Source organism: Carya illinoinensis, chromosome 8 (assembly GCF_018687715.1).
Source record: "Carya illinoinensis cultivar Pawnee chromosome 8, C.illinoinensisPawnee_v1, whole genome shotgun sequence".
Lineage (NCBI taxonomy): Eukaryota > Viridiplantae > Streptophyta > Magnoliopsida > Fagales > Juglandaceae > Carya > Carya illinoinensis.
In genome coordinates this window covers 17,217,304-17,232,616 of record NC_056759.1, presented here as the reverse complement: position 1 = coordinate 17,232,616, position 15,313 = coordinate 17,217,304, and the positions used below count along the sequence as shown (strand labels likewise).

The following is a 15,313-nucleotide window of genomic DNA, read 5'->3' as shown; positions in this document are numbered from 1 at the left end:
GATTAAAGAAAGAGTTAAGGAGAGGACTAATAATTGGAAAAATCACTTTCTTTCTCAGGTAGGTAAAGAGATCCTTACTAAAGCTATAATACAAGCAATCCCAACATATGCAATGAGTGTTTTCAAACTTCTAAAGAAGTTATGCAAGGAACTCTCAGCCTTTATGGCAAGGTTCTGGTGGGGACATTTGAAACAAGAAACGAAAATTTAGTAGAAGAAATGGAGGAAGATAAGTATATCAAAAAGTGGAGGAGGGTTGGGCTTTAGAAATATTTTAAAATTTTAATCAAGCTATGTTGGCAAAGTAGTTCAGGAATTGCTTACTAATCCTAACTCCTTGGCTACAAAGGTCATGAAGAAAAAAATACTATAAACAAGGTGATATTTTGACTGCTAAACTAGGTGGAGGTCCTTCACATATATGGAAAAGAATATGGAGTTAGAGAAATTTGATTCAATAGGGCATGAGATGGAGGGTAGGGAGTGGTATTAAGATAAAAATATGGAGTGATAGATAGTTGCCTACACTAGTTCTTTTAAGGTCCAATCTCCAATGAAGAGTTTTACTAAGGAAGCAATAGTGAATGAATTAATAGAGAATACTAAAGGTTACTACAGTATCAACCTTATTAAATAAGTGGTGGATGGAAAAGACAGAGAAATAATAAGTAGCTTACCTTTGAAAGTCCTAGAGCTATTCTTATTGGTGCAAAGAATAACTTGGAAGAGTATCAAGACGGTACAAGTTAAGCCAAGGAAGCAAACAAATACAACTGGTTTAGTTAACAAAGCTATCAGACGACAAAAACCAGGTAATAATTTTTTTAAAGCAAATTGGGTTGCAATTTTAGATGGAACAAACTTGAAGATGGGGAAGCTAGAGTAGTTATTAGGAATTGGGAAGGAGATCTAATAGCAACTTTATGCATGCCTCAATTTTCTGTCTCTCACTTGGTAATAGCAAAAATTAATGCCCTATGGAAGGCTATGGAATTATGCAATGAAATTGGTTTAAACTAGGTCATTTGAAGGAGATGCTCCATCTGTGATAAGGGATATACAAAGGTCTAAGGACAACTGGTTATGGTATGGCATCAAAATAATTTTCAAAGGTAGTGAAAATTGAAGAATCCAATTTACACCAAGAGAAGGGAATAATGTTACTCATCAAATGGCTAAGTTAGCCTTGTCATATTAAGAGAGTCAGTTTGGTTAGAAGAGGATCCAGAATTGATTAAGAGATGTATTCGTTTTGAAAAGTATTGTAATGACTTATCTTTTGTCTAATGAATGAAGAATGCTTCGATTTCAAAAGAAAATAAAAATAAAAAATTCAAAACCTTTTGAAGAAAATCTTGGACCATATTTGGGGGTTCAAAAGAAAAAGCTTGACAAGCTTGAGTGAGATGAAATAAGATGAAAATTTTATTTATAGTAGTAAGATAGTTTATAAATAGTAACGAGATAATTTATTAATATTTTATAAAATTTTGAGAAATGAAAGAAATGAAGTTAAATAAAAAATATTATAAAGTCAAAATATTATTTAAATATAGTTTTTCCATATTATTTTTATTTTAGGATTTGAAAAAATTAAATTATTTTTTATTTTTTGTTTGAAAGTTCGAAAAAGTTGTATTGATCAGTTTGAAAGTACTTACGTTTAAGTTATATATAAAAATGAAATAAAATAAAATAAAAAGAGATAAAAATTTTAAGATAAAATTTTATTTTATTTTTTTCTAACAAGCCTTAAATGCTTACACTCTCGATTTACACATATTTACGCTACAACGTCTTTATCATAAAAATATCTTCAATTTTTATAAGAAATAAAAACCAAGCATTCTTTCGTTATATTTTTAATAGATTCCATCAATTTTTAAAATTTAAGCATTTTTTGAAAATATTCATTTTTAATAGATCCGCCATTCGTATAACATCATATAAGACACAAATGCTTAATAAATGATAAAAACTCATCTTTTATTTTAGAGTAGTATTATAAATAGTCGTAAAATATGTAAATACCATATATTTATTTTAAAAAAGAGAGAAATTTATTATTAAAAATTTAATTTTTTTATATAAATTTAATATTTATTTTTTTTAAGTAATTACTTGACTCTTATATATTCATAATTATAATTATCATTTTTCTTTATTTTATTTATTTATTTATTTTTAAAAGAAAAATAATAAGATTACTACCATTTTACTACTAATTTACTATTTTTTTTGTATTTAATTTTTTAAAAAAAATTTATTTAATAGTTAAAAAGTGAATATTAATAAAATTATATATATGTTAAAAAAATATTTAAAAAAATTTAAAAAAATTAAAAAAAATCCTAATTATAATCAGTAACCTACACTTTTTAAAATTCCATAACTCTCGAATCGAACAAAATTTAGCCGTCTAATCTCGGAAAGACAATTGTCAACTTCTGAAAAGGGACCAATTAACATCTGCCAGATCATGTTATCACGCATTACTTTTGTTAATCGGCCCCACACTTGGAAGAAGTTTCATCAGAGACGGACACGCGGCAGCTCTTACCCTTTCCACTATATTCTCTATTTATATACACATGAACGCATCCACTTTGCTAGCTCTCTCACAGACAACAATGGCGAAGAAAATGAACTACTTGAAAGAATATGAATCTGCTGATTCCAGCAAGAAGGACATCTCTCGCAGTGATTTCCCTCCAAACTTCCTCTTTGGCGTGGCCACTTCTGCCTATCAGGTGATCTTTCTGTTATCCCCGTACACCCGCATTCTTATGCTTGAAATTGGTACTACTTTTCATTTCTGACATCTGGGTACTTGTTGATTTTCACTTTCTAATGCAAATGTGTGTACGTAAGGAAAATGAGTTTCTTGGTTATCCATTTCCTTGCAAATTACGATCTGGGCATTTCTGCTTGAGCGTGCAGAGTCTTCTGTAATGTATGGAAATGGGCTTTGCGTTGTACTGCGCTTGTTCTGTCTTTCTAACGGACATAATTTCGTGATTAAAATTTTTGCTCCTTTCGTCATGTCATTTCACCGAATTCTGTTTGTAGTTACTGGTTGGTCAGTTCTGGCTGTCATGAGTGCTTGGTCCTCACACGTTTTTCACTTCTTCTTTTTTTTTTTTTTTTTTGCAATTTCTTGGCCTTTTAGGCGTAATTTTTGTTGCATATTATCCGATCAATTCAATTTTTACTTGACAGATACTTACGATAATTATATATCCTTCATATAGGGAGATATGTTTCCAAGAACCTTGTGCCACTCTCATGGTTTGTTAATCTGCTCCTCTTGTAGTTTTACCTATGGGTGTGAGTAAAAGGTCACAAGTTTCCTGCTGGAATGCATAATGATCTCTACATAAATATACCTTTTTCTATCAAAATTTGAAATAATAAACTGAGACTTCGAAAATCTTAGCACTAGATGTCCTCATATATTCAATTATGGCAATTTTTCATCTGTCTGTTTCCTCATTGTTAACGTTTTGAACAACTCTCACCTCGCACTCTTTATATGACTGGGAATTGAAGATGAAAGGGGAAAAACAGTTTTGTAGTTGAGATCTTGGATATGGACTTGGTGGGTTTTCTTTCGCCACTCAGCCATGTGGTCAAACGGGAATCTTGTGTTCACTTTATCAAGGGTTGGATAATGCACATGCACACTAAGAGAAATGAACAAGTTAATTCCATAGAGATTTCTTTCATACTATAGTCCTATGGTAGAAAAAAGGAAAGAAAAAACAATTTGAAAAGAATTGAAAGAAGCTGAGAAAAGAAAATTGGAGAAAAGGATGCATGAAATGATTGGAAGCCAGTATTCACAGTCATCATATTTTCTTGACATATTAACAGAGGTTTAATGCAATTTCTTTTTCAGCAAGGTGTTTGATAGTGTCCTTCTTCTTAGAAAGTATTATAAAAGTATTAGCGTAATAAAATTTGTTAAATATGAGACTAACTTGCATGCCATTGGTTTCAGAAATATTAAGCTAAAAAGAGTTTGCTTATATGTTTTATATTTTTATATTTATTAATTTTTTTTTTCCTGTTGAGTTTGTTCATGTTGAGTCTATAATGGAAAACTCAACGATCTTGGAATTCGGTCTCCTTTGTGGTTATTTGCAGGTTGAAGGAGCCTGTACGGAGGGTGGTAGGGGCCCTAGTATTTGGGATGCTTTTTCACACACTGAGGGTAGTCTTCTTGTTTTTTTTTTTTTTTTCCCCTCAAAAATTTTATATATGAAATTATCTTCCATGTCAAGTTTTGGATTGACATGACTGAATTTTTCTTTTGCATGTTTTGAAACTTATTTGTTTATGCGTTTGTAATGTTAGGCAAGATTGCTGACAAAAGCAATGGTGATTCTGCAGTGGATCAATATCATAGATACAAGGTTGGTGATACTAGTGTTAGCTATGTATGGCACGTGTTCCTTTTGTTATTGCTTGGCCTTGTTATAATCATGCACTAATTAGCCCATTCTTTCATTGTCATCTCACACTATTCTGTAGTGCTGTTAGGCTCAATTCTAATTCTTATTTTAAGAGCATAGTGCTGTTTGGCTCATTCCTAATCCTTATTTTGTGAGCAACCCATTCCATGGTGGATAATGCATCACTTTAATATATATTTCTTCTGTTTCTTGCGGGAAGCTACAACATTTCATTGAACTGCTGTCGATTGTAAAGCGGTTAGAGAAAAAGCCAGAGAATTGTCCCATGATTTGCTTTTTCTGTTTGCTTTGCTTTATGAACTCTCATAACATGCATGAATACCAATTGCAGTTGTTAATAATCATTGCTCCTAAACAAGATGATCTATCTGTACAATATGTTACCTGTTTCTCTGATCTAAACATAAAAGTTATCGGTGCACCAATCACCTGTGCAAACAATTGCTAGGTTTCTTGATATGGAGTTTGGCTTTAGTGCAATGCTTCACCACCTGTGAATGCATTCTTTTTTCTGAATTTGAAGTACTAAGATCTAGAAATAATTATTTATTTTTTAAATGTTTTTAGACTTACATTATCATTATCTATTTAATCATGTAATGTTGGTAGTAGGTAGGTATGACGTGCTTAATAGGAAGCTGTAAGAGAGTGAGACTTTACATGTGATAGAATGTTGGATAAAGAAAGCTGTTTTGCATTAGCACTACCATTTTCTCACTCACAAGCTGCAATCTTTCTAAAATGCGCACTAGAAAGTGCTTTGCAAGGCACCAGCTCCATTCCTACTGACAGCACAGCTACATGATGGCACTCAATTGGTATGCTGAGCACAACTAAGTAGGCTGCTCTATCTGCCCTATTGGAATAATGTTCCAGACGATACTGATTAATTACACAACAGTCCCACCTTTGCCCAGTCCTTCTTATCCATGAAAATCCAACAAAAGGGCATGCACTATTTATTGATCTCTTTATTGATTATTCTGTTCTGTGCTGAGAGATAAGACTCCCATCTGTCCCCACATCCATCATTAAGTGGCTCAAGTCATAGAGAGCCACCCTTTGAGTACCAACTGGTAGTTTAGGCCAGGTTTTTTTAATGATGATGATACCCCCAATTTGTTGATAATCCTCTCTTGTCGTGGAAGAATACCTTATACAAAGGGAGCATCGGATTTACGACCAAAATCCCAAAACCAAGGTTCTAAGGAAAATTAAAAGTGAAAATTAATAATAAAACGTTACAATTGGTCCATAAAGGAATTAAAGACTAGAGCTAATGTTGAAGGCTAGGAGCACTTGCACGATCCAAAGCAAACAGACCAAACATATGTTTAGCCAGTTGAACTAGAGAGGAGAAATTTGTAGTATTGCCCAAGTCTCCAAAAGAGGTGAGGCTATCCACTCAAGCATTACCCTCCTTGCAAACATGTTTGAGACTAACAACAAAATGATGTTTGAACCATAAAATATCATCCCAAATATCAAAATATTGCCAAGAGGGATGGGATTCAGTATTAAACTAGTTAATCACAAGAAGAGAATACGACTCAATAATGATCTCAAAAACACTTAACTGATAGCATATGGTAAGACCAAATCTCAAAGTTGATAATCCAAAAGCCAGCAATAATTGGACCTAAGAATACCCCCTTTGCCAGATGAATCTAGGTTGCCTTTGAAAGCACCATTAATATTTAATTTAAGGGTCCCCAAAGAATGGGGTGACCACTTCACCAAGGTGGGCCCCTTAGTACAAATGGTAATCTAAAAAATATGAAGAGACTCAAGGACAGAAGCATTAGAGGTGAGCAAAAGAGAATAAGGCTTAAGAAGGATGTCGAGATTACTAAGCCAATTGACAATCTTATAAATGGTGGCATCGGAATTAGTGCGGATTTCCTCAAATCTAGCTTTATTCCTTGCAAGCCAATCTTCCAGAGAATGAGAGATGGCAATAAGCTAGCAAGTAGATGAAATTAGTCCGAACCATGAGAGGCAAACCACCATTGAGTGGCTTAATTCCTCCAACTACCAAGGGTAATGAAGTTGTAACCAAAAATGGAGTAGAAATGGTGCCACACCCATTGGAGAGGACACAATTTGCAAAGACATGGTTAGTAGTCTCTAATGATCCCTTAGGGCAACGAGAACACTTCGAAGCCAAAGGGGTTCCATAGTGTTGGATTCTATCATCCAGAGGAATGCCATTATGCCTCAAGTTTCAAACAAAGACAGAAGTTTTTATAGGCAGAACATTTTTCCAGATATTCGAAGCAAAAAGGAACAAGGGGTAAGGCCAGGTTCAAACTGGTTGACTGGAGCAGATCTTTTTTTTTTAAGGGTACTGGAGCAGACTTAGCCTGGAATTGTGTGTGTTTGCTAATGCCTGTCATTGTGCGTGTTTGTTTAGCTGCTTTGTACATGTATTCCATTAGCTTTTCATTAACTAAACTGCTGCTGAATGTTGACCCCCTCTGTTTTCCTCCCAAAAGCTGAATTCATCCAATTCACTGATGCGAAAAACAAGCACAATGTGCCTCATACATGTAGTCGCTAAGAATTAATGGGAGAACGTCTATGGAGTTGACCCCAAAATTAGTTTGAAAATAAGACTTGTTAAGTTGATTTGGCTTATGCTTATGTTTTTGTGCTTTCTGCGTAATTGGATTGTTTTCCTTTGTTTTAGTGGGGAAAAAAAAAATTCTTCTTATTACCGTTATGTTGTTTTTTTGGTCATGTTTTGAAGATTTGTTAGATCTTGGTTATTTCATTCAATAACTATCTACAGGAAGACGTTGAGCTTATAGCCAAGTTGGGGTTTGATGCTTATCGCTTTTCCATATCATGGTCACGTATTTTCCCAGGTATGTTGTTTAGAATGTGTTTAATATCTTCCCCGGTTTGTCGTTTAGAATGTATTTAGTGCATTTTATCATTTATATTTTCAAAAAGTGTACAGTCTGTATATTTGGTTGTTTCATTTAACTAGGGTTGAAACTTACTACTTGCTGGTAATTCCTTTGTACAAAGCCCTTGGTCAATTCTATCATTGTTCTCCCACGTTTCTGCCTTGGTAAGTCTTGTCAAGGAGTAAGTGGGAGGTTTATTTGTGTTTGATTAGTGTTTGTGAGCTGGATATGCATTGTTATCCTTCTAGTTGATAATTAAGGCTTTCAAGTTAGGTGGTTCCTACATCATATCAGTGTGCTGTTTCGACTAATGGATAATGTTTTCCAATCTTGGGTCCCCATTATTTTGGTGTTTGTTTCATTTTTACAAATGCGAAGGCCCACATCATATCAGGGTGTTATAATTATATTGCTGTGTAATTACATATTAGAGTTCTGAAAATGAAGAAAATACTTAAAATGGGACAGATGGACACAGCCTACAGTATCATTCCATTATACAGTGATCTAAAAAATGAATATTTATGCAGACTAGTCTCAATCCCATTTCATGTCTATATTGTATTCTCTTTATATGTCCTGCATGAGGCAAATCAAATCATGATTGTCTATTTTCATTACTCCAATAGGGAAACTCTTACAGAATTGTCTAGACTGAAAGCATTTAGAACTTAAGAATACTATAGTTGAGATTCTTGAACAAAGAATTCAAGTAGAACTTTTAGTTTGAAGTTTAGGCAGGAGTTGTCAATTTGTAATACATTCTTTACATGCATGAGTTTTATAAAATAGATATGTACATGTTTTCCTTTTTCTTTAGTGAAAATTAGATTTGGACCTGGTTTTCATAGATGGTTGGTTGTTGGTAATATCAGCATGAAAAGATTTGGACTGACACAAAAGGGGCATTTCTATGTCTCAATATTCATGCTCACTAACTCCTGCAATGCCATGCATTTCTATGGCTCAATACAAGCTGTCACGTTTGTATGCACGAATTCCATGCTCGTACCAATAACATCACGACATGCATTTGTGTCTCCATGTGAATTTCCTTATAAAAAAAATAGACTCTTGACACAAGTTCATGTATCTTCTTCTTAAAAAATAAAAGATAATTTTTTTGAAGAAGAACACCATCCCCATGGAGGGTGATGGAGACCCTCGTGCCTGCCCCCCAGCCTGGGAGGGACCTACCACGAGGGGAGAGGCAATTCCTCCCTCTCTATTGCATTAGCTTGATCTCCCTCCACACATGATGGTGCAGCTACCCTACATGCCACCCCCTGATGGAGGGGCCATTGTCTGCCCCCATTCCACTCCATTGGGGTGGAGGGTGGATCCAGCCAATCCAATGGCCTATATCCGCACTCTCTATCCACATTTCATGAATGAGGCTAACAATCTCTTATATGACCCGCAAATCTGACATGGACTCAACATGAAATTTGCTAGGTTGAGATATCTGACGCATTTAATTATATTGGCTGGATTAGGATTAATTTATATATGACGCGAACCCGACTTGACATGACCCTATCCCAACATCACAACGCAAACTGCCAGCCTTAGCTGTGAAGGGTGAGCGGCTCCCCCTCTCCCGTGCTGCCCCTTTTGAGGTGACACAAGAGGTCCCCTCCCCCTATTTGGGTGGGGAGAGGGTGCTGACACAGGAGAAGTGGCAGTCCTCTCCTTTTGATTTTGTTGTTTATAAACCATCATTTTGATTTTTAATAATTTTATTATTTTTCTATTTCTAGATTATATATGTACTCATGTCAAGGTTGATTTGATCAGAAGTAAAAGCTTAGTGATTAAAATGTCCAAACTAAATGGCCTATGGATCATTCTATCCAAAAGGCAAATGATGAAACTAGGAGTTCAAGGTGGTAAAAACTCAATAAAAAAATTACAATTATTTTTATGAGCTCCATGTAGTAGGTGCAAAACCACAATTTTATAGTAATAATTCTTCAAACAAAATAAAGCCCACCTTTTCTATTAATAACCACGCACCCATGGTTATCTTATCATATTGAAACTAACACACCAAATAGCATCATGAGTCCTGATTAAACAAAGCTTGAACAAGCCACGAAGTCTAGAACTCCTCCTGATGAAACGCTTATTGCTTGTCATGAGACTAAAGTAACAGGATAGAAACAAGGGAAAGAAGCATCATGGATTCATAGCCAAATTAATCTGAAATCTTCTCGTGGTTCTCTTCCTGCTGCAACTCCTTTCCTTGTAGCAGCTCATTTTCTTTGGTTGCCTTTTTTATATGTATATATCTTGGATTGAGATGATGCCTTTGCCTTTGATATATCGCCAATTTGCTACACCCCTGACCAATTTCTTGTCCCTTGAATCGCAATAGCTTCTCTTCCAAGCCCCATAAAACTCAGGTTAAGCTTATATGGCCTTCTATCTATATTAGTAAACCACACGGTCTACAATAGTAACCAACCCCTAGTTGTTTAAAGTTAAACAAATGTAACCTACGAAGGACAACCATACCAAATATCCTCATTAAGAAGGAGGGTACTTTTTTAATGTAACAATGAACAACATGAAGTCTCTTTTATTTTTCCTCAGCCTGAAAAGAAGAGTATATATATCTTTTCCTTTCTCACCTCCTACTACCAAGTACCATACATAATTACTCCCATATTAACAACTCCATTTCATCTGGACCCTTTTTGTCTATCTATTCACCCTTCGGCATGCCCTCCTTTTAGGACTAAGCTGTTTTGACACTTTGAATCCCTGGCTTTTTCTTCTGCATTTGGAATAAAATTATATTCCTTATTTAAAAGAAAAAAAAAATCCTTGGTTTTCATCCTGACATTCCATTGCTATCAAAAACTAAGTTGACTGACAAGTTCTCCTTGTATACCTATAGTCGAACAGTGATTCTTCTTGTTGTTTACACCATGTTGCCTGAGCCGATGACAAATAAATTTTCTTGATGGTTTTCTTATGATTGCAGATGGTTTGGGAACCAAAGTTAATGATGAAGGGATTGCTTACTATAACAATGTCATTAATGCTCTTCTTGAGAAGGGTAAGAAATTGTAGTTGAATCCCTCCTCAGTTGCATAAGCAATGCATGTTAACAGCTTTGTTACCGCAGGTATCCAGCCTTGCATAACTTTGTACCATTGGGATCTTCCTTTGCATCTTCATGAGACAATGGGAGGGTGGTTGAATAAAGAAATTGTGTAAGTATTATGTCATATTCAAATGTTCAGTTTTGCATTCATTTTGGAAAATAACAGTACTTTTCTGATTGATTTATATTTTACTCCTTTCAGTGAAATTCTGGGTTTGTGAGTCCAAAATATTGTCAAACTTCTAAACATGCCACCTTCAGATTTTTGAAGTAGAACAATTCTGTTTTAACATCTCAGGCTTGAAGGGATGTGTATCATGTAGATATAGGATACCTTAACAGTTGTTGACTTGAAGCTTATTTAGAGAAAACATGTGAGAAGCTCTAAAACAGAGTTTTTCTGAGGGAATTTGATAAATATATTTTTCTTGCCAATAAACTTCATGGCCATACCGAGGAATAAAGAATGCATATAATGATTATAGGAAGCTACTATAAACAATGTATATAATGATTGTGGGAAACTAAGAAGTGAAAATAAATTATTATTCACATTGAATGAACTACAACCTTTCCTTCTTCATGCAAGTTAGAAAAAACAAAACCTCAAGGGACACTGTAACTAATTAAATATTCCATGGACCCTTCTCTTTTCATAGTCTATCTAATGGCATCTGTTGCATTTTTTATTTGTGTACAATCGAAGGGGCTGATTTTCACTGCAACTTCAGCCCAAAGCCAATTCCACACACACTCACGTATATACACATGCATAGATAATTGGGCTTTGCTTTTTTTTATTAATAAAATTTCTTTTACTTATCAATATATATATATATAGTTCGAGAATTGGTTACAATATAAAGAATATTCTGAGAACGACAGTTGTTGGGCACCCCTCACCCAGAGCTTCTAGAATCTACCTTATTGGAACAGATAAACTTCAACCGGTAGCATTCTTAGAGTTCCCTTCAAGCTGGAGCATAATTTTTTTATTGGCCTAGCGTGAAATAGATAAACTCTACCCGGTTATTACGCTGATTTTGTGAAATTTCATTTTGAGACCTTATATGTCATGTGCTGCTATTATTAGAGTTTGGTTACCATATCTGTTCATTTACACATTTGTATTCTTCTTCTCTCTCTCTGAAAATGTAGTCAGTTACAAACTTGATTGTTTAAAGGGGGAACCATATGAAAGTGAGAATATTGATAAATATTATATTAATTGAAAGTGAGAATATTGATAAATATTATATTAATGACTTTTAGAGAAAAAAACTTGGTAATTCACCAAAATCATTACACTATCCATATATAAAGTATCATGGAAAAAACTGGTTCTTTTTCAATTTATGTGTGTGTGGACATGCGTGCAGACATGCATGCCTTTTGTGCATTTTTGTTGTGTATATATGATTGATCTGGCTTCCATGTTTGGCATCCAGAAAATACTTTGCAATCTACGCAGAAACTTGCTTTGCCAGTTTTGGTGATAGGGTAAAGACCTGGATTACAATTAATGAGCCCCTTCAAACTTCTGTTAATGGATATGATGCTGGGATATTTGCTCCAGGAAGACGAGAGCATTCATCAACAGAACCATATTTGGTTTCACACCACCAGATCTTGGCCCATGCAGCAGCTGTTTCGATATACCGAAACAAGTATAAGGTATTCTGTTCGTTCTGTATTACTAATCAAGCACTTTTCCTTCTAAATAAGGTTGTTGTGCTCACATAATTTGTTTCTCTCTCAGTCTCTCGCTTTATTAAGGGTTTACGGCCATTAATTCTGGCTTTTCTTCTTTTAAAGATTTTCTGAATTTGTGTCCCATTCCCATCATTAATAGGCTATTCTCCTATGTATACCCTGAGTATGCTTTGGTAGTGCCTCTTTGTACCTTTAATAGAATTCGTTGACTTTATTTATCCCAAAAAAACCTGGGCTTGTTTCCTTTCTAATTCAAAATATTATTACATTCAGAAATAGGAAATGGACCTTAGTAGAAGAGTAAGTAGTTCTTCGTCATTATATGCTTAATATTTAGTTAAAAAAAAACCACTTTCAGTTTCTAAAGTTAAAGCATGTCTTGATTTAATAGAATCATCGGACGGACTAAATGAATCAACAGCATAGTTTTGAGAGACATAGCACTGGCTAGTTCATCATAATTAAGCTACGTGAAGATGATACATAATTTGGTCTGCCAAACACGCCATGTTGTCATTATATCCTTTTTAGACAGATCGGTTATGGTCTGTTATGTTCTTAGTGTTTAAACCCATATGGATGTTATTATATAGTCATCAATGAAATCGTCATTTGTTTTCTTGAATCATTATAAGAATGGTATTCTTTTCTTGCTGTTTCCATTCTTGTCGTCGTTCCAGGACAAGCAAGGGGGACAAATAGGGTTGGTGCTAGATTGTGAATGGGCAGAGGCTAATTCGGATAAAATGGAAGATAAGTCTGCTGCAGCAAGACGTCTTGACTTTCAGTTTGGATGGTAGTTCCTCTTAATTGATTTTATAATCTGCTAAATCTTGTCATTGTAGCTTCTTGGTAGTGTAGCATTTTAGCTGAAAACAAGTATGATGTTGATGTTTGTGCCAGTAAGAGCGTAATACATGAGAAGTTATTTTCAGAACTTGAAAGATGAATAACATTTTATGTTTCTCAAATTTTACATGAAAAATTATTTACATATCTGCATACCAGTTGTAAAACTTCTACAAACTTTGGTGCAGGTTTATGCATCCAATATACTATGGTGAATATCCTAATGCGATGCGTGAAAGACTTGGAGAGCGGCTTCCAAAATTTTCAGAGGAAGATAAGAAGTTGATTAGGAACTCAATTGACTTTATTGGTCTGAATCACTATACATCAAGGTTTATTTCTTATGTAAAAGATTGTCCTGATGAAGGTGATTTCTATAAAGCACAAGAGATGCAGAGAATCGGTAAACACTGGCACTGGCACTGCTTGTCAATACTTCAAAACTCTCTTCTTCTTCTGCTTTCTTTTTTTTTTTTTTTCTTTTTTTTAATTTATAAATCTGGTGAGCTCTTATCTTATTGGAAACTTACAATTTCTTTTCGCTTTATTATCAGCTGAATGGGAAGAGGGTGAGGCAATTGGTCCGAGGGTATGAACCAATCCCCCATCTCTCCCTCCCTCCCTCCCTATAAAACATATCTACATGTGCATGTATCATTGTCTCTTGTCCTCTGAAATATTCTTTTGTGATAGGCTGCATCGGAATGGCTTTATGTGGTTCCTTGGGGCATCCGGAAGGTTCTCAATTACATAGCACAGAAATACAATAATGTCCCGATATATATTACTGAGAATGGTACAAAACCTGACTCATCCAATCAAAAGAAACTGGTTTAATGCTTCCAATCATTTTTGGTGTATTTTGTATAGATGCACTTCTAGGCTAATTGTATATTTTTTGGCGAGTTACCGTGTATGGCAGTTTTGCCAATTGAGTGACTGGTATTCCCTAATATATCACTTTTCCAGTTTTTCCAGTTGAGTGGCTAGTACTGAACGTTCTGCAGTCACTTCTTGCATATGACTTATGAGATACAATCAAGATAAAATGGAAATGATAGATTTTTGGTTGTTGGTCTGGTTTAGTATATGTGAGTGCTGGGTGCTTAAAGGTGATTATGATTTAGTACTTCTCTTTCAGTTTCTCTGAACCAATTTTGTCTGCCTTTTAACAGGAATGGATGACAATGACAACGGCACTTCCCCACTTAATGAGATGCTAGACGACAAACTGAGAGTTTTTTACTTCAAGACATACCTTGAGGCAGTTGCTCAGGCAATCAAGTAAATTACTTCTATCATTATCTATTTTGTTTTAATCTGCTTGTTAAGAAAAAATCTTTCAATAATTAGTGGGTTCATTGTTGTCTTTCGCTTGAAACTACCTGGTAATTTGTGCTATCGTTACTAATGATTCCTTTGTTGGGTGTATGTGCATTGACTTCCATTTTCATTTTACCAGAGCCAAGTTCATATACACAACAATTGATCAATTCTAAACTATGGCTCCTTTTCTGCTTTACCCATTGGTCTTCTGCATGTATAGTTCTGTCTATATGAATTTAGCTTGCACCTCACCCTTTATTTATGCATAGAGACCCTTGTATTTTTAGCTTGCAACTCCATGTTTGTGAGAATGATGACTAAATGATCAATTAGAGGTAATATGGCATAGGAATAACTGAATGAATCTTGTTTATATATTTGCTTGGACAGAGATGGAGTTGATGTGAGGGGATATTTTGCATGGTCATTACTGGACAACTTTGAGTGGGCTCAAGGTTATACCAAACGTTTTGGTTTAGTTTATGTGGATTACAAGAATGGGCTCTCTCGGCATCCAAAATCTTCTGCTTATTGGTTCCTAAGGTTCTTGAAAGGTGGTGAAGGAAATCACGTCAAGGAAGACTAATTGGCTTGTATTCAGTTTCCAGTTGAGATTTTACGAATAAAGCTTCACAACCTGTATCTGCTAGGTTATGAAATGAGTAAGACCAAAAACAAAGATCCTCAGTCGTGTGTAAGGGCATTTACCATATAGCCATGTTGTACACTTATTCTAGCTTTAGTTAATTGTGCTGGTGTACTCTATCCTATCCAGAACATAAGCGAAAAAAATGTGTTTTCTAATTTGTGTTTTAGTGACCTGACTTCCTTTGTTGATACAGTTCGACCTTTGGTCGAGCATAAAATACTGTCTATTTTTATTACTATATTGGCCAATTGGGTAAGAGACCTCGTTTGAAAATTTA

At 34.8% G+C, this 15,313-nt stretch overlaps 1 protein-coding gene across 1 annotated transcript; it reads left to right on the top strand.

Moving 5' to 3' along the window:
* The first annotated feature begins 2,593 nt into the window (after positions 1 to 2,593).
* On the top strand, positions 2,594 to 15,313 carry LOC122319019 (beta-glucosidase 42). Its single transcript, XM_043136873.1, has 13 exons — positions 2,594 to 2,750; positions 4,147 to 4,213; positions 4,357 to 4,415; positions 7,267 to 7,342; positions 10,377 to 10,451; positions 10,521 to 10,608; positions 11,948 to 12,173; positions 12,893 to 13,008; positions 13,250 to 13,464; positions 13,616 to 13,650; positions 13,755 to 13,857; positions 14,237 to 14,345; positions 14,778 to 15,313. Exons 1-13 carry the CDS (start codon positions 2,631 to 2,633, stop codon positions 14,971 to 14,973), a joined length of 1,485 nt encoding a protein of 494 aa, XP_042992807.1. The 5' UTR covers positions 2,594 to 2,630; the 3' UTR covers positions 14,974 to 15,313.